The following is a 26,231-nucleotide window of genomic DNA, read 5'->3' on the forward strand; positions in this document are numbered from 1 at the left end:
GTTGGCAAGGCACGTGTTTCATGTGTATCCGTGTGGTGTGTGTCAGCAAGGCACGTGTTTCATGTTGTGTATTCGCGTGGTTTGTGTTGGCAAGGCACGTGTTTCATGTTGTGTTTTAGTGTGGTTTGTGTTGGCAAGGCACGTGTTTCATGTTGTGTATTCGCGTGGTTTGTGTTGGCAAGGCACGTGTTTCATGTTGTGTATTCGCATGGTTTGTGTTGGCAAGGCACGTGTTTCATGTGGTGTTTTCGTGTGGTTTGTGTTGGCGAGGCACGTGTTTCATGTTGTGTATTCGCGTGGTTTGTGTTGGCAAGGCATGTGTTTCATGTTGTGTATTCGCGTGGTTTGTGTTGGCAAGGCACGTGTTTCATGTTGTGTTTTCGTGTGGTTTGTGTTGGCAAGGCACGTGTTTCATGTTGTGTATCCGTGTGGTGTGTGTGTCAGCAAGGCACGTGTTTCATGTTGTGTATTCGCGTGGTTTGTGTTGGCAAGGCACGTGTTTCATGTTGTGTATTCGTGTGGTTTGTGTTGGCAAGGCACGTGTTTCGTGTTGTGTATTCGCGTGGTTTGTGTTGGCAAGGCACGTGTTTCATGTTGTGTATTCGTGTGGTTTGTGTTGGCAAGGCACGTGTTTCATGTTGTGTATCCGTGTGGTTTGTGTTGGCAAGGCACGTGTTTCATGTTGTGTATTCGCGTGGTTTGTGTTGGCAAGGCACGTGTTTCATGTTGTGTATTCGCGTGGTTTGTGTTGTCAAGGCACGTGTTTCATGTTGTGTATCCGTGTAGTTTGTGTTGGCAAGGCACGTGTTTCATGTTGTGTATTCGCGTGGTTTGTGTTGTCAAGGCACGTGTTTCATGTTGTGTATCCGTGTGGTTTATGTTGGCAAGGCACGTGTTTCATGTTGTGTATTCGCAGGATGCACCCCACTACACCCTAAAAGGCTTTGGCGGGGTGCGGAGTTTCACGTGACCAACAGATTGAGAACCGCTCCCTGCTCCAGTGGCTACAGAGGTCACGAACACGAATTATATACAACATACGTGCATCGATTGTCTTGCGCGATGTTACGCACTTATTACAAGATGTATAGATTAATACGCCTCCGTGGCAACTTGTTTATAAAGAAAGGTGTACACATAGGTTAGTGTCACGTGACACGTTTATTGTGTTACAGCAGGCATCTTGCCAAGCACACACAGTGAAGCATTGGGCTCTTTGAGTGATGACGCGCGCAAAGTGACGTTTCTCCCGTCTGCAGTGATGCGGCAATTGTGAATGAGAACGATGAAGAGACATTAACATTTTCGGTAAAGCAGCAGGGCATGCTTCTATTTTTTTTCTATAACTGACCGCATCCACATTTTGTCATTGGCGTCACATTAAAGAGTTTAAAAGCTCCATGATGACCTAATCCAATTGTTTCGCTTTCCTCCCCCGCGTGCATAAACACTCATCAATTTTGCCGATAACACCTTCACACATAGAGGACTGCAGAGCTTGAGGGGTGGAATTTGGTGCCAGCTCACTGCGTGGCTGCCTTTGCGCTCGTCCTCGCATCTCCGAGGCATTCTCTGTCGTCGACTTTGTGAATGCTGCGTGGCCGCGCTATACCGTACGTTGAAGTGATTATATTTGACGTTGGACAACGAGCAGTGGAGTCGTGCAATTGTCACTTCAACAAGCCTCAATTGTATCCAACCGCTGAAGGTGTCACATGCTCCGCACAGAGCGTTCCAACGAATGCCAGACATGTTAACTTTTAAAACTTAAAAAAAGACAAAGAAAACAGGACTCTTGAGCTGGGGAGTGCCGGAATTAAAGACCTCATTTGCGTTATGAGCTTCGTGTAGTCATTTGATGACCCACAGTAGACCATCAACATTGACAGCATTTTGATCCCATACCTGTCAACTCCTAATCAGTGCCCTATATTATTACAGACCAATTCAGACCTTATTGGTCACCCCGTGCCCTTATAAATCTCAACGTTCATCCTACAAAGTCCCATCACAAGGGAGAAACACAAACAAATAGACAAAATTATGTTATGAAACAAGAACAGTTTAACGTATTAATTTTGATAACTGGTGTCCACGATGCTACATGTCGTGCTATATTGTCTGTGATCTTACATGCTGATGCTGTTCCACGACTTTTTTTAATTTGGCCGTATAATTTTTTTTGCCCGGATTGAAACGGCTGTACGCCGTGTGGATGTAAAAAACTCAATTTCCATGGAAAGAATCCGGGGTAAACTGTATGGGTTGATATCTATGGGATCCAAACCGCAGCGTCGCTGGCTTAACGACGGGCGACAAGCCGTGTACGCTTTAATATCGATAATTTCTTTCAGTTGGGTAGACGCAACTATGAAGATAAAATAAAGGTACTGGCAGCGGAAAATTCACCGGCCGAGAAGGTTCCTGGGAAGTCGCGAAACTACAACCGAGACGTGTACTTTGGGTCTTTCGGTAAAGTCACGTAGATAGGTTCACAGAAAGTAACAAAAATAACAAAAAACTACGACGTTTCGATCGCAGCACAAGCGGTCTTCATCATTTTTCCCTATCCTGATGACGACCGCTTGCGTTGAGATCAAAACGTCGTTGTTTTTTTCTTGTTATTTCCTTTCAACCTATCTACGTGACTTTACCGAAAGACCCAAAGAATATTAATGACTGCAGTCACGAAAGCTTTAAGTCAAAATTTAACTGAGACGTGGTCAGGCAAACAGGAAGGGGGGATGGACAACCTTTTGGTGCAAGGTATGCAAAGACACTGGCCTTGTTCGGATGGGACGAGTCGACGGAACAGAGACTGACGCAGTTTGCCATGCGGCAAAGCAGTAAGAAGGAGAAGTCGTTCACGCACGAGGGGGAAGTTACGAGGCAGAGGAGGAGTACTGGGAATATTTAGGCCTGCAGGCGAGCGACTGCCACTGCCGGAGAAAGGAAGGTGAGCGATGAAGAAGCTCGTGTCGCCGCTGCGTAACCAATCATTGTACGATGATGGTCTCAACTGTGTGAATCTCAGTGGCCTGCCAGCCAGAGTTGTGGGGAGATCAACTTAAATAGAGCGGTGTATCGAATTCGTGTAAACATCCACGCAGACATTCAACGCCACAGTGCAAATCATAACAAAATGTAGCCGAAAGCGGGGAAAAAAACACAATCATTGATGGCCTCCACTGTAAAAACCCAAACCAAAAAACTATTCCCCTATAAAACATTGTCCTACTGAAAGCTGCATGCTAACAAAGTTATTTAAACACAGGAGTTGAACCGAAGCACAGCACAGACGGGTGTATGGAGCGCTGCAATATGCAGGCTGTTCCAGATGTCTTAATGATCCCCCAATTAATTGACCACCAACATTTTTTGTCTCTTTGCCTATTAATTTCTGTTTTTAAATAAACTTTACTTTTAATTTAAAAAATATGACGTTTTAGAGAATTAAATGGGGGTGGGGGGGGGGCACAATACATCTGGACCACCCTGTAAATTGATTCTCCTTGTCTCGTTGTGATATGTTAGTGTCCGTATTTATGTGGACCACCCTGTATATATATGCACCCACAAACAACATCCCCTCGCTCTTGTCCCAAGCGACAAACCAGAGGCGCGCACGCGAGTGACCCGACATTCTAAGCGCCTACGACTCTTCTAGGCCTGCGCTCTTGTATGGAGCCCAAGTGCCGGGGCACAAGAAAGAGGACCAATCTGTGGCAGCCACAGAGATGAGGATGTCGAGGTGGATGTTGGGGTTAACAAAGAAGGACAGGCTGAGAAATGAAGACGCGAGACGAAGACTCAAGGTGGTAAAGCTCACAGAGAAGATGAGAGAGAGAGAGAGAGAAGGCCGGTGTGGTTCAGTCATGTTGAGAGACGACGGGAAAATGATGTGGGTCAGAAGGTGGCAAGTGATGCAAGTGGAAGGAAAGAGATGAAGAGGAAGGCAGAAGGAGAGGTGGAGGGGCGATGTGGTGCGATCGGACACGGTGTCCCCGAAAATGGGAAAGAGAGATGGCGCAGGACAGGGCGGCGTGGAGAAGGTCGTCAAGGACAGCGCAACAGCTCCGCGCGAGTGGGACAAACGCGCGGGAGAAGAAGAGTGTCCGAAAATACGCTGAGCGCACACTCGCTTCAACGTATTCATTCATGCGCGCTTCGTCACGTCAGCGTGCAGCAAAGATCTCTCGCTCTCTCGCGCCCTGTGGCGCGTTCATCGCGCGGTTAGCGGAGAGGGCTTGCGTCAAATTGATTCCATCCCAAGTCTATTTCTGAGAAATCACGCATCGCTAATGAGTGGCTAATGGTTATCGATGTTTACTATATGTTGGGAAAGATGGGAAAAGTGCCATCGCTGCATCAGGGCCGCGTGCGTTGCTGCTGCTACTCTGTCTAAGAGACAATTTTAATCTCAAGTCCCACAGTGTTCACAAGCAATTAGGTGACGCCACAGATCAGGCTAATTACTGCATTTACATGAAGAATGCGGATGAAATAATTGGTCAAAATCACACTCATTGTTATTTCGGTATTCGAGCAACTCCCTGTTGACACACTATTCAAATTAAATGTTGCCAGATGTTACGTCTGTATTTTGAGTGATTTCCCGTTTTACAAAAAAAACGGGAAATCTGTTCCGTTGTTGCTCACGAGTGGCCTTGGCGTTTCCTCAGTCAGCTTCCTTATCATTATTATAGCCGTCTGTGAATTCCTCACGTGCGGGGTTTTTATTCACCGTTATCACTCATTCACCGCGTTATAAATTGCATTGATTTCAATATTCGAGGGTTTTAAAACGGTGCACGAGTGACGCTGTTAAACGGTGCATGTAGTCATCCATCCCGTTGCTTTTACACGAAAGTGCATTCGAATTAACGGCACCGCGTTCGAACTGGAAACCCCGCTCAGACCACGGCTGACGCATGTTCCTAAATGCGGCGTCGCTTCGTCTCTCCACGAGAGGACCGTTTGACGATCAAGCGAGCGATGACGTGCAGGGTTGGGATGAAGTGACGAGAGGGCACAGTGTGAAGGGTGAAAAAGGGAATGGGGGCAACGGAGGAGGGGCGTGCGGTGCACCGCGGTCTCGAATTCACAGCCCGATCCGATGACTCCGCCAGCCCCCGGCAAACGCCAAGGGGAACGGGCTCCGTGGTCGACATCTGCGTCGCGAAGCTGGGCGCGCGATGATTTCATTACAGCCGTCACGATTCACGGTCACGATTCGCACCCTCCGGTGAGCACGGTTGGCTACGTACGGTGCGAAAGAAGTTCAATATGCACGAGTTAGAGGGTGCTTCAAAAAAGGTGTTAACACTTCGGAGAATTTGCAACAACGTCACAGTAAAGGTGCCTCGGGGCTCTGGAGCCACCTGGTGAAGATTCCAGGCACGTGTTGACAATGATGGCGGAGGCTCTTTGACTTTTTGAAGCTATGAACATACATTTGTTATCATGTTACAATGTATGATTTGTTATTTTTCCCTTATAAACGATATTCCCATATAAGTGTGTTAACATTTTTTGAAGCAACTTGTATAAAAGTACAGGGTGCTCCAGATGTCTTGTTACACCCCCCCCCCCCCCCCCAATTAATTGACCCCAATTTATTTTACTTTGCATATTTATTTCTGTTCAAATAAACCTTACTTTAAAAAATCATCTGTTTTAGAGAATTGAAATGGGGGGGGGTCACAAGACATTTGGGCCACCCTGTGGATTGATTCTCTTTTGTCTCGTTTTGATTTGTTAGCGTCTGTCTTGCTATGCCTCGTTTTTTCTGGCTTGTTTCTGCCATAATGCAAGTAAGCAAAGAACGTGAATAAATTATAAATCCTCGAATATGGGTTCTGACATGCATGAGTTGATGCATCTATTCTGAGCATAAGAATCCATGTTAAGTGATGAATATTAACATGCCATCAAATCATGCATCATCAAAATCGATAGTTAACAATTAAGGCATTCACAAATAATATGACCAATTCGCTTCCACATTTAGACTGTTAGGAACAATACAAAATAAAATGAGGAAGGGGCACGATTTGATAAACACATGTATTCTCTTCAATCCCAATTATACCGTCTCAATCCGCCTCGTAAATACAGCCATGGATCCTGACATCCACGACGTATTGCTTGTATCACGAACGTAGATAATCCTACTTCAGTTGATCATTACTCCCTTGCTGTTTTGCCTCTAGTTTCTTGTCCTTCCCCCGCACCTCCGATTACCACGGCCGGCTAACACACGGCCGGCTAACACACGGTTGCGAAAGAAGTTCAACGCGCGTGTCAAAGGACCCAATTCACCACCCACTCGTCCACCGCTCCCAATTCGCTTCCACCGGCGACTGATCCCGCGCGACTAGTGACACGCGGCGGCCGCGGAGCGCGAGGAGGAGCAGGAAGGGCCCCTCAGTAGCCGGAGAGGCGCACGGCGCTGGGGAAGCCGGCTCGGGGCGGGATGCAGCGCCGGCGCTCCGTGGCGATGCTGGCCGCCTTGTTGGCCAGCTCGTGCTGCAGCTGCGCCCTCGCCGCCCCCAAGGCGTCCAGCGCAGCCTCCGCTTCCCCGAGCGCGCCCCGCAGTGCCTCCGCGCGCGCGTGCTGCTCTCCCAGCTCCTCCAGGAGGCTGCTCGCGCGTGCGGGAGGGTGGGGGCGGGGGCACGCAGAGCCGTGTTTAAGCGGGTGGGGGGGTGGGGGGGGGGCTGGCTAAATGGGGGGCTGTTTTTTTCTTCCAGGCAGGGCCCAAAGGCAGCGAGGTATATTTTAGCATTTGTCATGAATTGTGGTCGGCAACTAGCGCCTCTTTAAGGGACTGCATTACGGCTCTTGAGATATGGAAGGGTTTGTTTAAATCGAATTCGAAAAAGATGTCCCTGCTTGTTACTTTAGTTGTCGAACCCTGACGATGGGAGTCGGGTTTACCATGGGAGGCCAGTTCACCATGCAAGTCCAGTTTAGCATGGGAGTCCAGTTTACCATGGGCAGGGATCTTCAAGGATTGCTTCCTGACGTTATTTATATGGGACCACAGTCTCGTATTCACGTGCATTGTGGCTCTTCAAATAAAATATTTTATCCCATTAAAAAACGATGGCTCTTCTTGATATTTTCGTTGCCAACCCCTGTTCACGAAGAAAATCTTTAGGGCTCTCCGTCGTGTTTTGACGGCACACAAACACCGAATGCACACACAATAAACAAGTCAAAGATCCCCCCTGTAGTCTTAACAGACTTTTGTGGCAAGTGCTATCAGCGAGCACCCATGAAGGCCGGCAGGAGGCTGAGTCGACCTAGGGGAGACCCAGGAGCCGTTCAGATAATCGACGTCACTGGTGTGTTGGTGGCCGTGAGCGAGGATGGAACTCGGGTCGCCTGATTCGTAGCTAACCACTGCACTACCGCTCCCCACACAATACAAAGACGACGATCCCCTGTACAGCCTGAACAAGCAGTTGGGGTGAGTGCTGTGAGCGAGCGCCCATCAAGGCCCGCACGGCACTGGAGGGGGTGGGGTGACCCAGCACCACAATACACACACACACATCCACACACACACAACACATCCACACACATCCACACGCACACAACACATCCACACACATCCACACGCACACAACACATCCACACACATCCACACAGACACACACACACAACATATCATCACACATCCACACACACACATCCACACACACACATCCACGCACATCAAAGACACACACACTGGCGTAACACCCCACGTTGACCTCCATAATGCAGTCCAACTCACGTCAGCGTCAATACATCAAACAACACAACTTTCCTACGTGCGTTTGTTGTGAAGTTTGTGGACATTTGTAATGTCATTGGACGAGGCCTTAAATTGCAGTGGTTAAAAATGTAGTGGGCTCCATTACCTCGCCGAGCAAAGAAACAAGAGACTATCTGTCTGCCTCAATCTGGCTGCCTCGATTATGGCGCCTGGCCAAAAATCGCATTATCTTTGAAATGCGGGTGCTAACATTAATCGATTGGGTTGCATCTGCCTTCATGGCGAAGCTTGTCACAACCAAATAGCAACAACAAAAAGTCCATCAAGATGTGCGAGATCATATTATCCCATAAGCTGATTTAACTCAATCTGATTGACAGGGGGACTGTCAGTGCCCTCCCTTCTCTCTTCTCGCTTGGCCGTTGACGCCCCACTGATGGGCCAAGACCTCCGGCAGTCCCTCCACTCTTCACGACCTCTTGCCACCTCCGTCCATTGTGCCCCTCCAAATCTTCAAATTTTCAACCCCATGCCATCTCTCTCTCTCTCTCTTATTATATCTACGACTCTCTCTCCTTTCAGTTTAATTTACACCTGCATAAAAAAATTCAGTCTTGCAGGCTTACATCGGGTTTTGAGTTGGACTTTCAATATCAATGGAAGCGTCAACATGAAATGGGCTTGTTTTGGCTATTTATAAGTATATCTGCTGCTACTTGCTCAAGCTTGTCATGCAATTAATGTATAAATATATTCATGATCTGTGCAACACGTGTGTCTGATATGGGACAGGTTTGCTGAACGCGTCTTGGCAAGGGTACAGCAGGACATTGTATTATCCTCCCTCCAGCAGTAATAGCAACAATGCTAACACCAATTACGAGTGTTTTTTTGTTATATAAATCCATGAATGCCTCACTGAGACTCGAGACGACATGTTTAAGCAGGAGAGAAAGGGTACGTGTAAATGCTAGACCACGTGAAAGTATCAAGAGGGAACAACTTTGATAACCGCGGCCCGCGTGGCCGCACTCACCTCTCGTGCGCGGGGTCGTGGCAGAGCTCAGAGGAGGGCCGCGTCCCACGCAGCCGCAGCCGCGTCTCGGTGACCCTGCGTGGGGCCTCCAGGTCACGCAGGGCCGACGCCAGCTCCTTCACGCTCTTCTCCTGGGCCGACGTCTCCTCCAGGACCTGGGCAAGTGGCGGCCGGCCGGGGGGTGGGGGCGCAAATCCGTGAGGGTGCCGCCGTGAGATTCGCTTTCTCCACTAGAGGGAGCTCCACTAGAGGGAGCTCTAGTGGAGTCCCCCCCCCACCCCGCCAGGGGGACGCCACGGCGGCTAGGAGATGTTAACGACCTCGCCTGGTATACAGGAGGTCGTGGGTTTGATCCCGACCCTGACGCCTGCTGCTGCTGCTGTGTATTGGGAGTTTGCGTGTTCGCCCCGGGGTTGCGGGGATTTTACTTCGGGTCCTCCGTTTTTTCCCTCCACATTTAGAATGAACATCACGCATTGAGACTATTTCGCTGCTATAAAATTCCACGTGATAAGCCACTTTTGTTGAGTGATCATTTGTGGCCAGGTCACTTCCGAAGAAGAGCTGTACATCTCAGTGCGCCTTACCTGGTAAAAACAATAGTATGTTGGCCTACTCCTTGTATGTATGTTGAACTTCTTTTGCACCGTACATAGCCGACCGTGCTAATCGGAGGTGAAGGCCGGCACGGCATAAGGGGGTGGCCTTCCCGTCCATCCCTTCCCTTTCTTGACCCCGTAAGTACCCCTCTATCGCGGTCACTCATTCCTCACTCATTCCTCACTCATTCCTACCATCTTAATTATTCTATTTTGTCACCATATATTTTTTTAACTATGACATATAGAGCGCTTTGAGTGAAGGTGCTCTATATAAAAAATAAAATAACTATAAAATAACATAAGATATGCCTCCAAACAGCATGGTATTTAGAAAGCTACTGGAGATAGTTTTGAATCTATATCGAAAACGAATTTCCTTAAAATTGCTTTTTGTGCTTCGTTTGTTGTCTTTTCCCCCCGCACCTGCGATCAGCACGGATGGCCCCGCGCGGTGCACGTGCATGCACACGCACGTGGGCGACTCAAGGGCCACGAACAGCCCACGGACGGGCAAGCAACGACAAGAACAAAAACAGCGCCCACCGGCCGGACGCGGAGCTAAAACGCGCGTCGAGTGCCGCGGGGCCGCGGAAGCGTCGGCGGTGGACGACGGCGGTGGCGTCTCCCCACCTTGCTCAGCTGGTGCTCGAGGTCCACCTTGACCTCGTTGACCTCCCGGGCACGCCGCTCGAGCGCCCGCCCCACGCCCTCGTTGCGGTCGCGCAGGTCGCGCGCCGCGTCGCTCAGCAGGAGGCCCGCGACCTCGCGCAGCCGCGCCGACACGGAGCGCTCGCGCCGCGCACGCTCCACGTTGGCACGCGCCCGCTGCTCCCAGCCGCTCACCGTCAATGTCCTGCGCGGAGGGGGGGTGGATGGGGGGACGGAGGGGGGTGGAGGGGGGGTAGAGGGGGGGGCGGAGAGGGGGTGGTGGTGGGTTAACACCCTCCAACAACAACGGAGGGCAGAGGATCGACGCTCACAACAACGAGCGGAGCACCGGGCAGATAAAATACAGCAAGTTGGCACAGTAGGGGGTACAGCTGGTGCATCTGCCAGTCATCTCAGTCAGCAAACCCAATACACCTGCAGGGTCTGTCCAGTGACCTCGTGTCAGCGAGCCTTCGACACTTCACGTGGCCTCAAAGTGCACCTAGCCTGGCACAGGCGCCGTTGTGACGTCACCGTCACAATGATACATGATTAATGCGATCTAAACCCAAAAAACCTTAATTACCACACGACCCTGCTTTGGGACAGGGGTGGTCTACTAAGGGCGCAGAGAGGCTGTCCCCGTGTCTCCCCCGAAAGCTTTTGCGACAATTCGGGGGACATTTGTCTCAGTCTCACGATTTCAAGCGCCACGCTGGACCCATGATGTGGGCAAAACGGTGGCTCTGTCAGACGAGAGCAGCCGTGCACCCCTTTGGTTTTCAATCCTAAAACAATGTGTATCATGTTAATAAACACATAGCTAGCAACCTCAGCAAAGATGAGCGATTTGAATTATATAAATTAAAAAAGAGGGATGACATTGTCATCCTCTCAGCCGACAAGGGCAATGCCACTGTCATCATGGATAAAATAGAATATAACAACAAAATTCAAGAATTACTCAACGATGGCAGCTATACAAAAATAAAAAGAGATCCCTCATTGTTTTTTTCGGTAAAGTCACGTATGTAGAAATACCATAAAATTATATTAAAATAAATCAATCACGACGTTTTGACCGCAACACAAGCGATCTTCATCAGGTGTAAAAAACAAACAGCGAGGGAGTACATAGGGCGACACCAACGCAACACATAGAGAGAGCCAAACTGCACGGAGGTAAATACAACAAGAAGATGAGAGACGAGAATTCAACAAACCTAAGAAAAAATTATGTGATGCAAAACCAGTCAGGCCAACAACACAGTTAGACACTTGCCTGGCGGACCACGAATTTCTGAAGAGTGCTAAATTTCGTGTTCATCCTCTGGATTGAACATACCAGCATAGACAGAGTGAACAAATACGAGGTACAAGTCAGCAGAAATACATATACAGGGACACCAAGAGGCAAGGAGAGGTAAGACAGACAGAGAAGCAAGGAAAAAGACCGCATCCATTATTTTCGTCTCCCCCCTCCTCTTTTCCGAACATAGTTGGACTCGTCCATCTGAATAACTGCCAAATCGGTCTCCGTGGTGCTAACGTAAAAAAAACGCCACTTTTTTCAAATTTTCTTGCTGTGGTTTTCACACCTGATGATGATGGCTTGTGTGGCAGTCAAAACGTCGTGATAATTTTATTGTATTATATTTTTATTATTTTATTGTTTCCCTTCTACGTGACTTTACCGAAAGAACCAATAATATGAATCCCTGCAGTCACGAAAGCTTTAAATCAAAAGTAGTTGTACTTAACGTGCCCGTGCTTCATTTGTGTATTCGATGATCTACCTTCTAAAAAACAAAATCTGGCCATGTCTCGCACCCCCAGAAAGGGCATCTCGCACCTCCTGGAGTAGCACTGCACTCGAGGGTGGACGGAGGGTGCAGCAAAACCCATTGTCCGTCTGCAGTTTATACGACCCCACATCGAACCTCCGCACCTCCAACCCCCCCCCCCCCCCACTGACGAGCGAGGTGAAGTATGGTCAAGCCGCTCGCCACGCCCCGCATTGCGCGTGGCGAGGCCCTTAGGCCAGCAGTGGAGTGACAGTACACAGCCCCACATAACCTGTGAACAGCAAACTCAAATACACTGTGGTTAATATGATAACAATAATATATATATTTTAATGTATAAAGCGCCTTTAAAACAATTGTTCTCAGGGCGCAATATGCGACAGACGCCGACCTTTACCCCCCCCCCTCCAGCCCCCTCGCCCCCCACGATGCCGACCTCTCAGTAGGGGAGGGGCCTCACTTCTCGTGCGCGCTGGCGGCGTGCGCGTGCCGCGCGGCGTCTGCCGATTGGTTGTTGAGGTGCCCGCTCGCGACGTCCGCCGCGTGCGCCTCGCGCTTGTCCGACCAGTCCGTCTCCAGGTCCTGCTTCGCGTCGCGGTTCAAGCTGCGGGGGTGGGGGGGGTGAGGAGGGGTGGGGGGGGGGTGAGAAGGGGTGGGGGGGTGAGGAGGGGTGGGGGGGTGAGGAGGGGTGGGGGGAGTGAGGAGGGGTGGGGGGGCTGGCGGGGGCGGCGTTCAGCGCGCCCGCAACGCTCGCGGCAGTATCGACGCCCTCGCCCGCCCGCCCGCCCGCCGGGGTCACTCGAGGGGGTTTCGGGGAACATTCTCCCGACCGGGGGTCAGATGGGGACTCTCACGCAGCGTCTGGCGGGCGACGCAACGCATCGATCCACGCGCCTCAGGCAGTGCCGGATGAAGCGAGTGAGGGGCCTGTAGCATATGTTAATAAGGGGCCCTAAAATATTTTTTAAAAAACACGAAAATATTAAAACACACTTTTTTTTACTTGCATCGTAAAGTAATTGTATTTTTTCATTTGCTATACAGCCACAGATAATAAGACAAATCGCTAACCTTGAACACCCAGTCGTTCGTAAAAGTTGAAGGCGGTATAGTACTATAGTAATAGAGCAAGTGCAGAATCACTGAACCGGAGTTGATAGCTTGAAAGCGTTTAGCGCGGGGCCCTTGAAAGCGCAGGGCCCGTAGCATTTACTTTTGCTACTAGGATCATCCGGCATTGACCTCAGGTCGCTGCGGTCACTGTAATGAATCCTTGACGTGGCCGATCGTGCCGATATGAGACACGCAGTGTTGCGAGGCCACAGAAATGTTCCCTTCTTGTGCCCAATTAGTTGCTGCCAAGCTGCTCGTGGTTAACGGAATGAATATCGTTTAGTGGCACCGTTCGAAGTGGCAGGCCCTCGTGTGGCCAAGGGCTGTGTGACGTGAAGTCACGGGCCGTGCCCGGCCCACGAGGTTACGCGTGTCTGCTGTACTTGGCCTCCTCTTCCACGCTGGGCAGATGCCATGGGGGTACCGAACGAGACGCAACCTTGCCCATCAAATGTCGTGTACCCATGCACTGGATACTGCTGGGCTGGACAGAAGCGGGGGTGGCTGTTATTGTTGTATTAAGATCATTCATTCAACTTTCGTGCTGAGAGATTCTATATCGAACTGGCGATATCTGCATTGCAAGTCCAGACGTAGGTCGCCAGTTCGACGAGATCAATTCCATTCGATCTCCCTCAACAACCGTTAAATCGGCAGGTGGTCGTTTCTTTCCCAAAGCATTCCTCACCGTATCTGCTCTATGACTTTGTCCAGGGTTCGCCTAAGCAGTGCCTGCACGCTGGAGATGAGTTCCACCTCCTGTTAGAGGAACGAGAGAATGGGGGGGAGGGGGCGGTGAGGGGGTAAATGAAGATCAATACGGGACCATCGTGTCGTACTAGGTCACGTTGCGTCGTCATCGTGTTGCTATGGGGATGTGTGGGGCAAAGCAAGTGTGAACAATAGCCATATCAGGCATGAGTACATCTCATCGGCCATGATCGTTGGGTTCACTGCAGCTCATGGACTCAGACCAGCAGTTGGTTCGCGACAATCCTCCAAGTGACCTCCAGGGCTGTGATGCAGACGCGGATTGATCCGGAACGAATGACAACGCTTGGAACTTTTGTTTAGGCCTTTAATTAATATTTTAATCAATGTATTTGTTTAATTGGGTGATATTGTGAACAATAGCTATATCAGACATTAGTAAATCTAATCGGCCAAGACCATTGGGTTCACTGCAGCTCAAAGATTCAGTCCCTGCAAGGCGTGCGGGTGAAGTTAGGAGATATACCACGTGTGTGCTCGCCATTCGAAGGCCTGAACACCAGAGTCGGTGATTTCTTTGACAATGTGTTCATCGGGGAGGCAGTTCCATATCCGGACAGCGGAGTGAAGAAGGGGGCTTCTGTGCAGGGAGCAATGTTCTGGCAACTGCATGTTCTGACTGCTACTGTCTTCCCACAATCACTGACTGGGGCGAGTGAATCAGCTGGGGGTCATCAAATTATGATTTATTTTAGGGTTAGATCGCGTAAACAGAGTGTGTCCTAAACCAGCCATCAATCTTGGTTCCTGCCTGATGATGTTGGGAGTAACTCATCAGGCCAAATGTCCGCACTGCTGTAAATGTCGTGCGAGATTGCTCGTCCGCTGTAAATGTCGTGCGAGATTGCTCATCCCACAGCATCAGCAGGCGCTGCCGAAGCAGGAGTCAGGACTTTCGTTCACGTGGCAACTTTAGTAATTGGCCCTGTCGGGTGCAGGAGGAATTACGACACATTTTTATTACGCGATCTGAACAAGCAAAAAACTATGATGAATCAATTGTCGTGTCTGTTTTGAATACTGTTTTCGTAATTCATCTTAGGGTGTCTACAATATAATAATCTGCGTATCAATCAGGAAATAAGTTGAATGTGTAATTTGTATTTTCCTCACAGTGATTGTTTACAACTAAATTACATCAGATGCCTGCCATTTCCCTAATTTACTTTCTGCAAACCATTGAGTCTGGGTCACCTCCGATCAGTTTTAACGACTGGACATTAAATCTGTGGCCTCATCAATGGTTATCTCCAGGTTGCTTGACATTCCCCTTGTGTAGACAAATACAACTTGCAAACATTAATCTAGGAGGTCACGGGGCTGATGAATTTCGTGTTCTTTGACTTGACAGATGAGATAATCACCCTACCCTGGTATTCCATTATTATTGACACAACCTGTAAAGGCCACCACATACGGTGAAGAGGAAATCAGTTTGAGTGCAACGTATGAGCTCAACCACGGATTGGCAAACCAAAATAACAAGAAGAGACATTTTTTTGAATTCAATAACAAAAATAAAATCAACATTTCAAACGCCGCAATGCACGTGGTGAATACGAGACGATGGTCCTCAACAAATAACATCAGGGAGCAGTCCGCCTGAAAGAGCCGCACGGAGCTCCAGAGCCGCAGATTTTCCGACCCCCTGAGCGAGCCAGACAACTCGCATAACCTAACCAGCTGCTGACGAATATTCCGAGTTGTTTTAGTTTCACATCTCAGGATGAGGGGGCACTTTGTCCAACACTTCGCCAACCAGACAACCAGCCTCAAGTGACCGGCCTTCCGCTCACCCCCCACAATAACAAACTCGCCATGTCACCCCACCGCCAGTCCGTGCTTTACCAGGGCCTCGTTCACCCGGTTCGGGAAAACATTTAAAATGACATCACCAATTGCGCAAGGCAATGCTCGTGCTCACGAGGACAAGGAATATCTCCACGCAGAGCTCACGGAAACATCACGTGTCGTTTCCCGTGTTAGAGGGTGGCCTCTTGAGGGTGAGTGACATCACGACACTCATTACATAATCCTCTTTCAGTTACCACTTAAGGGGGGGCTATGCTGATCACGCAGGCCCTGCTGTACAAACCAACCAGCCTATGTAATGAAATGAAATGTGACTTTGATGTGATTTTTGGGTGCAGTCAATTGTGACCAGGTCCAGATCGTCAACTCACTGCGCCTGACGTGTCCACGTAGAGAGCCCACTCTGTGTCTCGCCACTTGTAGACGAGGCGCCCCCCTGTGCTGTGCGGGTCGAAGCGGTCATTTGACCATACCTCATCAGGGTGGTCAGCGTGTGTTTGGTGGAGAACAGGAGTCACATGCAGTAGAGCCTAGCATGGGGCAATGGATTGTACAGAGGTAGCCACAGCCTCTAACGCCTGCTGTGCGTGGGTGTAACTCATCGAAGCACTGTCCAGGCTCAGTGCTACTTGTAGGTACGAGGGAATCGGGCGAACTCTGGCTGATTTGGTCAAAGGCAACTTGGCATTGTAGTATTATACTTGACAATTTGGATTTCTTGTAGGTGACTGGGATATATGAATTCTTCGCAACCAACGTGGAATAGGCAAACAGTGTCTGTGACTAAATGCTTGACTGCTTTCGTCGACTGTATGGTATGTATATATGCTGTTGCGCCACGGTGGCGAGATGTTAACTACCTCGCCTGGTATGCAGGAGCTCGTGGGTTCAATCCCGACACTTATGCCTGCTGTATTTTTGAGTTTGCATGTTCTTCCCACGGTCGCATGGATTTTTCTCCGGGTCCTCTGGATTTTCTCTCCACATTCAGAATCAACATGCATTTAAGCATTTGGCTGCTAAAAATTTCCACGAAATAAGCCACTTCGTTGAGTTATCATTTGTGGCCGGGTTGCTTCTGAACAAGAACCATAAAGCTCAGTGGGCCTTACCTGGTCAAATAAAAAGCAGTTTAGTTTTAACTTCTTTCGCATATCGCATATAGCCAACGGTGCTAACCGGAGGTGCGACTAGACTGCTTCTTCCGTCGACCTGTAAGAGAACCACCGCAGTTCACGACAGCCCACAGATTGTATGTGTCACTGCCTGGGCCAAGCCCCTGTGGCTGAAATAGTAAATAAATCACGGACCTGCAGGAGCTGCTCGTGCGGCCCGTCGTGGACGAGCTCGGGGCCCGGGCGGCGCTCGCGGGCGCGGAGGTTGTCCGTGCAGAGCGCGAGGGGCATCTCCGTGGCGTCCAGAGCTCGTTCCAGGCGCCGCTTCTGTTCCACGAGCAACTCCGTCTCCGACGTCACCTGCGAGGCGTCCACCCACAACGCACGCGACCCTCTTGAGCGCCCAACCGCGTGCAGACGCCCGCTTCGCTGGCGCGCAGACGCTCGCGAACATTGTGTGTGCCTGCGCAGTCTGTTTCTCCTACGACGCGGTGGTAGTTGCGTTCCTTTCACCGCGTTATGGAAATATCGCGTTACAAAAAGAATATATATAGGGTAAAGCATAGTCCGCGATAACACGTGAGACGCGTAACGCAGGCTGAACAAAAACGGAGGCGCGTGGGTAGCATCTCGAATGATCCAGCAGCATCCCGCCTTGTGTGATGATCCTACGCAGAGGCAGCCGTACGACCGCTTATCCATGCTCGCGCGACGTAGTTCTGTTTGCTCACTTGCGTTCTATCCAATTCGCAACCGCGTTATAAAAAATAGTTATCCAATACATTAATCGTGCTATATCCAATTCGCGTTATAAAAATAAGCGTTATAGGAGAACAGACTGTAATATATAAATGTTGAATCGAACTCGCACCCTTGCCATGAAGAGAGGAATCTTTACCGATAACATCTGGTAGTTCGTCAGCGTTGATTCGAGCAAAAATCCGACTTCTGATGAGTTACTATTTTAAAACCTGTCCAGACTTTGCTTATTTTGAATCAATGCCCGTGAGATTACGCACTCCCAGAAGGCTGTCGGGCTGATAGTCGTGTAAAAAAATACTACTTGGTGCTGATATATCATGTTGTCTGCATATACGTCTTCGTCTGCTTATCCATTTAGTCAGATACATCATCGCCGTGAGTTGCAGCATCGCTGTGAAGCTTTGCCTCCTCACCACTGAAATCCTCTCATCGTGGCCAGAAGCAGCAGGCAGGAAACCTCGACATTGTGCCTTGAGCTCATGGACAACAACAACATTGCTGCCCCATCGCACACAAGAGTAGAATAGAATCCACATCAAAAACTCCCGACTGCTCACAACGGGCCCGCAGTAGCAGCAGCAGCACTGCTTAAGTCATTCCAATACTTTGCACTCCGGTCTTGCTTGTGTATTGTGTTCGTTGTGACGTCCTGACCCCGTGCCCCCACTGGGCCATCTTTGAAAAAGAGCTTCATAGCTCATCGGATTCCTCCTGCAGTACGAATAAATATTTTAATTCTAAACTAGGCTCGTGATGCACACGTGGGATGGGGGGGGGGTGCATGCGTAGGGGGGGGGTGCGCACGTGGGGGCGGTTGGAGGGGTGTGCGTGGGTTGGGGGTGCGCACGTGGGGGGGGGGGGGGTGGTGGCACGCACGTGGGGGGGGGGGGGTGGCGCACACGTGGGAGGGGGGAGGAGCGGTGCGCGCGCAGCCCCCCGCGGGCGTCTCCTCACCTCGTGGATCTCGCGCTCCAGTTCGCTCGTCCACGCGTGCACGTGCGCCAGGCGCTCCCCGAGGCGCCGCGTGCTCTCCGCGTAGCGCGCGTGGGCGCCCGCGCGCTCCTCCGCCACCCGCGCGCTCGCGGCCGTGCGCGCGCACGCGGGCAGCTCCACGGCGGTGCGCGTCTCGGCGTGCCTGGGCGCCGGCACAGCAAGGATGGCGACTCGTGGGCGCGTGTAGCACACGTGTGGTTCTCGATTTGAAGTTTTCGTGACTGCAAGGATCCATACTCTTTGGTTCTTTCGGTAAAGTCACGTAGGTGAAAATAAAATAAATAAATAAAATAAATTAAATCACGACGTTTCGGAAGCAACACAAGCTTCCGTCATCAGGCGGGGCAACCACAGCAAAACAAAACTAAAAATTGCTGTGGTTGTCCCGCCTGATGACGGAAGCTTGCGTTGCTTCCGAAACGTCGTGATTTAATTGAGTTATTTTTATTTTATTTTCACCTACGTGACTTTACCGAAATAACCAAAGAGTATACACGTGTGGTGTAGGGCACGTGTGTAATCTACGTGTAGGCTACGGCACGTGTACCCAACGCGCTGTATATATACACACACACACACACAGGGTGCTTCAAAAAAACGTTAACACTTACATGGGACTATCGTTTTCAATGAAAAAAGAACGGATAATAAACACTGCAACATGATGAAAAATGTATGTTAATAGCTTCAAAGAGTCGCCACGTGTTCGCCATCATTGTCAACACGTGCCTGAGATCTTCTCCAGGTGTTCTCCTGTGCCCGGAGGGCACATTCCTTGTGGTATTGTTGCAAATTCTCTCGAAGTGTTAACTTTTTTTAAGCGTTCTGTACAGACCGACAACACGTGTGTGTGTGTGCACGTCGCGTTTCCAGTCTCAACGAAAGCTTCGGCCCAAGCCGCGTTTGACAACGGACGTGGCAGCACTGCTGCCTGGCGTATCGCGGCAACCAGCGGTCAACACGGAACGGGAATTCACTCGCGCGCGCGCGTTGGCACGCACGCCACGGCGTGTACCTCGCTCATGCTGCAGCAGCACGTATACACACGTACACAGACAAAGGTCCCCGTGTAGACTTTAACGGGCTGTTGGGGCAAGTGCCGTTCGCGCTTTGAAAGCCAGCACGGCACACGACGGGCGGTGCGGACGGCCGGCCCGCCATTCGTACTCCCCCAGTGCTGATGGTTACCCACCGCAACGAGGTACTCGTTTGAGGCTGAGTCAACCTAGCGGAGGGTCGTGGCCGAGTTGAGATATTCGCCACTGTTGTCGGTCGCGAGTGGGAATCGAACTCGCGTGGCCGGGTTCGTGATAGAGTGCGCCAACCATTGTGCCACCACTCCCCCGACACGTGTCAAGGCGTGCAGTAACAGTTCTATTTCCGATGGTCTGAAATCCGTTTTAGCTAAAGGTCTAAACTTTGCAGTCACACCTAAACACATACCAGTTAATGATATAATTGCCCAAGTAGACGTTGCTCTCAGGGGCCTGGGTCACATCGCTGCAGAGGCAGCAAGATCTGAAATCGCTGCAACCCTCAAAAACGCTAAGATGCCAGCTAGCAACCTCAGCAAAGATGAGCGTTTTGAATTATATAAATTAAAAAAGAGGGATGACAATGTAGTCCTCTCAGCGGACAAGGGCAATGCGACTGTCATCATGGATAAAATAGAATACAACAACAAAATTAAAGAATTACTCGACGATGGTAGTTATACAAAAATAAAAAGAGATCCCACCAACAGCCTCGTCAACAAGATAATTTCTGATTCAACCGCATTAATTGATCAATCTAAACAGTTTTCGTTGACACCTTCTGCTGCCAGGCCACCAAGATTATATGGCTTACCAAAAATACATAAAGTAGATACACCCCTTCGTCCCATCGTCTCTACTATCAACTCCCCCACCTACAAACTGGCTCGTTTTTTGTCTGAAATCCTGCGTCCTTTCACTGGAAAAACCACCTCTGCGGTACAAAATTCTACTCACCTGGTATCGACAATCAAGGGTATTTCCCTGTCCCCAGACGACCTGTTGTCAGTTTTGATGTAGTTTCCTTATTCACCAAGGTTCCTGTACCTGACACCATCGCAATCATTGAAGACTTGGTTCATCAAGGACTAAACACTGAGGTACCCCCCCTGGTGAGACACTGTTTAACCAATACATACTTCACTTGGAATGGAACTTTCAACAAACAAACTGAGGGCACCCCAATGGGCTCCCCCCTATCTCCGGTTATAGCTAACATTTTCATGGAGAAATTTGAGACTGACGCCATCCAGACTGCCACTCTGCGCCCAACCTTATGGAAGAGGTACGTGGATGACACTTTTGTCATCTGGCCACATGGCCGGCCTGCTTTAGACCAATTCTTCGACCACATCAATTCCATACACCCAGCCATCAGATTTACCATGGAAGTCGAAAAAGATGGCAAGCTACCTTTTTGGATATCCTAATAAAAAAGAGACCTGATGGTTCAATGAGCCACTCTGTCTACAGGAAAGCTACCCATACGGATGCTTATCTGAAACCGGATTCCCACCACCATCCATCACAGAAGAATTCTCTCATCAAGACTCTGCACCATAGAGCCCAATGCATATCCGACCAGGAACACATAGGCAGTGAACTCCAGCACGTACACCAAGCTCTTAAGGCTAATGGTTACTCCGACTATACAATCCGCAAAGCTATCACTCAAACCATGAAAAAGGACCCTCTTGAGGAGCCTTTCAAAACCATCACTTTACCCTACATTGCGGGGATCACAAAAAAGATCTCCAAAATCTTGAATAAACACAAGATCCAGGTCCGTTTCAACACATTACATAAAATCCGTGATCTGGTTCCGTCTGTAAAAGATGTGATTCCGGACATACAGTACCCTGGTGTCTACAAACTAAGTTGCCTCTGTGGTAGTAGTTACATTGGAGAAACCAAACGCCATGTCTCGGACCACATTCGCGAACACAAAGCAGACCTTCAACACGGTAGGACCAACACCTCGGCCATGGCAGATCATTGTTATAATTCAGTAGGCTCACATGACATTAACTTTTCCAAGACAGAGGTTCTTTGTAAGCCATCTGGCTACCATGAGAGATTCGTTCATGAGGCTATCCACATATACAAACACAGAGACAATTTCAACCGAGAAGATGGATTCTGGCTTAGCAATCATTGGAAAGATTTGATAAACCATTTCACGTCTTAATTGATTGTTCACGCTTACAGTGGCTTTCAGACAGCAAACATTAATTTTTCGTCTCCCCCCTCTTCTTTTCAGAACATAGATGGACTAGTCCTTCTAAATTAACTGCCAAATCGCTGCGCGTGGCGCTGACGTTTTTTATAAATAAATAAATACACCGTTTCAAAATAAATTAATTAATGCGAACCGACACACCTGATGACGACCGTTTGTGTTATGGTCGAAACGTCATGAGAATCTTTATTGTTTTACATATATTATTTTATTGTTTCCCTTCAACGTGACTTTACCGAAAGAACTAAGAATATGAATTACTGCAGTCACGAAAGCTTTAAATCAAAATCTTCCAGAAAGCCTTTAACACAAGGCCGTAATTATAATGTGTGTCCCCCAATATATTGCTCAAAATGTCCCCCCCCATTATATTGCGATAAAATAGATTTATGTTTATATGATTGTGGTTATGGTTGTACTTTATGAATCCCTAATCTCTTCCATCACATACAATGAAACAAGAAAAGGTATGAAATAAAATAAAAACAGAGCAATGTAATACATTACACTATTAGACATTATTGTAAAAAAAAGTCCATTCTATATGTTAAACTGTTAGTAATTTTTTTATATTTTTTAGGCAAGAAATGGCAGTAAATTCGTTTTCAAAATTGTGTTTCTGGGGGAGGCTCCCAGACCCCCTGGAAGATTTGGTCCCCCCCAATGTTGACTCCATGACTACGGCCTTGCTTCAACGTATTGTTGGGGGCGAGTGCTGTTAGCGAGCACCTATGAAGCACAATGTACGCACACAAAGACAAACAGACACCCCATTGTTGTACACCGTGTCAGCACATGTACATACATGCAGGCACACACGAGCCTGTAGAGACATGAGCGCACGCAAGGACGTGTGGTACCTACCGCATGTGCACACATTCATTCACACGGATAGGAGTACCTGCACAAGCGATACAGGTGCAGCGACACGCTGGTTAATCATTAAGCATCGTGGAATTAGTGTCCACCCTGCATGCGTTAATGATTTATCCTCTATCAAGGTCACGATGAAATTCAAGAAAAACTTTTTTTTTTACTAACGGTGCACATCTAATCTGAATTTATATTTGCCGAGCGCCTTCACTCAAAGTCGCTGGGCTTCAGCTTACAGAACGATGACTGAACACACCGCCACGCTGCCCATCGGAGAGGTGCGGTGAGCGGTGGAAGGGCAACAAACTAAACACGGACACAAAACTCGTGTTATTGGGGGCCGAGTTAGAGGGCTGGGGTTTGGACACAATTTGCCACTGGTGGTGGTGTTACTCAAAGACGAAGAAGACCCCCCGTATAATACAATAGTTTTGGGTTAGATCGCCTGTCCCACCCGGGTGTCACCTGTCCCACCCGGGTGTCACCTGTCCTACCCGTGTCTCACCTGTCCCACCCGTGTCTCACCTGTCCCACCCGTGTCTCACCTGTCCCACCCGTGTCTCACCTGTCCCACCCGTGTCTCACCTGTCCCACCCGTGTCTCACCTGTCCCACCCGTGTCTCACCTGTCCCACCCGTGTCTCACCTGTCCTACCCGTGTCTCACCTGTCCCACCCGTGTCTTACCTGTCCCACCCGTGTCTCACCTGTCCCACCCGTGTCTCACCTGTCCCACCCGTGTCTCACCTGTCCCACCCGTGTCTCACCTGTCCCGCCCGTGTCTCACCTGTCCCACCCGTGTCTCACCTGTCCCACCCGTGTCTCACCTGTCCCGCCCGTGTCTCACCTGTCCCGCCCGTGTCTCACCTGTCCCACCCGTGTCTCACCTGTCCCACCCGTGTCTTACCTGTCCCACCCGTGTCTCACCTGTCCCACCCGTGTCTCACCTGTCCCACCCGTGTCTCACCTGTCCCACCCGTGTCTCACCTGTCCCGCCCGTGTCTCACCTGTCCCACCCGTGTCTCACCTGTCCCACCCGTGTCTCACCTGTCCCGCCCGTGTCTCACCTGTCCCGCCCGTGTCTCACCTCGTCTGGTTGAGGAGGCTCCACTCATCCAAGGTGATCGCCGCGTCTCGAAGCCCCACCGCAGACTGCACAGCCCAGCCGGGTCCCAAATCGTCGCTCCCGGTCCCGGGATTGAACCAGGTCCGGGGCAAGGCTCCCTCCTGTGGGGCCGACTCGTCCGCGTGGAGGGACTCCATGGCACGGGCAGACACAGAGAGACAGAGACAGACGAGGAGAGAGAGGAGGAGGAAGAGGAGGCAGAGGAGGAGGAGAGAGACAGGAGGTTGTCGTGGGGGTGATGGCTGCCTTGGTCGCTGGGGACGCGACGCCGTTGCCAGGAGCCACAGGCCCCGCCCATGCAGCACGGGTCGGCGAGAACGGAGACACGGGGAGACACAGAGACACGGGGAGACACACAGTGACACGGGGAGACACACAGAGACACGGGGAGACACAGAGACACGGGGAGACACGGGGAGACACACAGAGACACGGAGACACGGGGAGACACACAGAGACACGGGGAGACACGGGAAGACACACAGAGACAGGGGGAGACACACAGAGACACAGAGACACGGGGAGACACACAGAGACACGGGGAGACACACAGAGATACGGGGAGACACACAGAGACACGGGGAGATACACAGAGACACGGGGAGACACAGAGACACAGGGAGACACGGGGAGACACACAGAGACACGGGGAGACACAGAGACACGGGGAGACACGGGGAGACACACAGAGACACGGGGAGACACAGATACACGGGGAGACACACAGAGACACGGGGAGACACAGAGACACGGGGAGACACACAGAGACACACAGAGACACACATAGACACAAGGAGACACGGGGAAACACACAGAGACACGGGGAGACACAGAGACACGGGGAGACACGGGGAGACACACAGAGACACGGGGAGACACAGATACACGGGGAGACACACAGAGACACGGGGAGACACAGAGACACGGGGAGACACACAGAGACACACAGAGACACACAGAGACACAAGGAGACACGGGGAGACACACAGAGACACGGGGAGACACAGAGACACGGGGAGACACGGGGAGATACACAGAGACACGGGGAGACACAGATACACGGGGAGACACACAGAGACACGGGGAGACACAGAGACACGGGGAGACACACGGAGACACACAGAGACACACATAGACACAAGGAGACACGGGGAAACACACAGAGACACGGGGAGACACAGAGACACGGGGAGACACAGAGACACAGAGACACGGGGAGACACACAGAGACACGGGGAGACACACAGAGACACGGGGAGACACAGAGACACGGGGAGACACACAGAGACACGGGGAGACACAGAGACACGGGGAGACACAGAGACACACAGAGACACGAGGAGACACACAGAGACACGGGGAGACACAGAGACACGGGGAGACACAGAGACACGGAGACACGGGGAGACACGGGGAGACACGGGGAGACACACAGAGACACGGGGAGACACACAGAGACACGGGGAGACACAGAGACACGGGGAGACACACAGAGACATGCGGAGACACAGAGACACAGGGAGGCACGGGGAGACACAGAGACACGGGGAGACACAGAGACACGGGGAGACACGCGGAGACACGGGGAGACAGAGACACGGGGAGACAGAGACACGGGGAGACACAGAGACACGGGGAGACACAGAGACACGGGGAGACACACAGAGACACGGGGAGACACAGAGACATGGGGAGACACAGAGACACGGGGAGACACGCGAAGACGCGGGGAGACATAGAGACACGGGGAGACACAGAGACACGGGGAGATACACAGAGATACGGGGAGACACAGAGACACACGGAGACACGGGGAGACACAGAGACACGGGGAGACACAGAGATACAGAGACACGGGGAGACACAGAGACACGGGGAGACACACAGTGACACGGGGAGACACACAGAGACACGGGGAGACACAGAGACACGGGGAGACACGCGGAGACACGGGGAGACACGCGGAGACACGGGGAGACAGAGACACGGGGAGACAGAGACACGGGGAGACACATAGAGACACGGGGAGACACAGAGAGACATGCGGAGACACAGAGACACAGGGAGGCACGGGGAGACACAGAGACACGGGGAGACACAGAGACACGGGGAGACACGTGGAGACACGGGGAGACAGAGACACGGGGAGACAGAGACACGGGGAGACACATAGAGACACGGGGAGACACAGAGACACGGGGAGACACACAGAGACACGGGGAGACACAGAGACATGGGGAGACACAGAGACACGGGGAGACACGCAAAGACGCGGGGAGACATAGAGACACGGGGAGACACAGGGACACGGGGAGATACACAGAGATACGGGGAGACACAGAGACACACGGAGACACGGGGAGACACAGAGACACGGGGAGACACAGAGATACAGAGACACGGGGAGACACAGAGACATGGGGAGACACAGAGACACGGGGAGACACACAGTGACACGGGGAGACACACAGAGACACGGGGAGACACAGAGACACGGGGAGACACGGGGAGACACACAGAGATACGGGGAGACATACAGAGA

The 26,231-nt window shown here is 50.7% G+C and overlaps 1 protein-coding gene across 2 annotated transcripts; it reads right to left on the reverse strand.

The window, feature by feature from the left end:
- Positions 1–1,142: 1,142 nt before the first annotated feature.
- LOC116952730 (tektin-4-like) lies at positions 1,143–25,651 on the reverse strand. Of its 2 annotated transcripts, XM_032972339.2 has the most exons (8): positions 23,651–25,651; positions 18,381–18,561; positions 16,860–17,024; positions 13,655–13,725; positions 12,314–12,457; positions 10,031–10,253; positions 8,799–8,953; positions 1,143–6,640 (listed from the first exon to the last, which is right to left on the reverse strand). In XM_032972339.2, exons 1-8 carry the CDS (start codon positions 25,186–25,188, stop codon positions 6,427–6,429), a joined length of 2,691 nt encoding a protein of 896 aa, XP_032828230.2. In that variant the 5' UTR covers positions 25,189–25,651; the 3' UTR covers positions 1,143–6,426. The 2 variants fall into 2 exon arrangements, with proteins under 2 accessions (XP_032828230.2, XP_075930549.1); XM_076074434.1 differs by lacking the exons at positions 18,381–18,561; positions 23,651–25,651 and having other exon boundaries at positions 16,860–17,312.
- Positions 25,652–26,231: the final 580 nt, after the last annotated feature.

This window comes from Petromyzon marinus, chromosome 48, assembly GCF_048934315.1.
Source record: "Petromyzon marinus isolate PM22_M1 ecotype Great Lakes invasive population chromosome 48, UKy_Petmar_22M1.pri1.0, whole genome shotgun sequence".
In the NCBI taxonomy this organism is placed as follows: Eukaryota; Metazoa; Chordata; class Hyperoartia; order Petromyzontiformes; family Petromyzontidae; genus Petromyzon; species Petromyzon marinus.

Excerpts from the sequence above, each read along its gene's own strand:
- LOC116952730 (XM_032972339.2), bottom strand. The coding sequence starts at position 25,188 with ATGTCTCTGTGTGTCTCCCCGTGTCTCTGTGTCTCCCCGTGTCTCTGT. Across the intron at positions 13,726-16,859 it reads CGCACGAGCAGCTCCTGCAG|GAGGTGGAACTCATCTCCAG; the intron begins GTCCGTGATTTA and ends TTCCTCTAACAG. Across the intron at positions 8,954-10,030 it reads TCGAGCACCAGCTGAGCAAG|GTCCTGGAGGAGACGTCGGC; the intron begins GTGGGGAGACGC and ends CCACTTGCCCAG.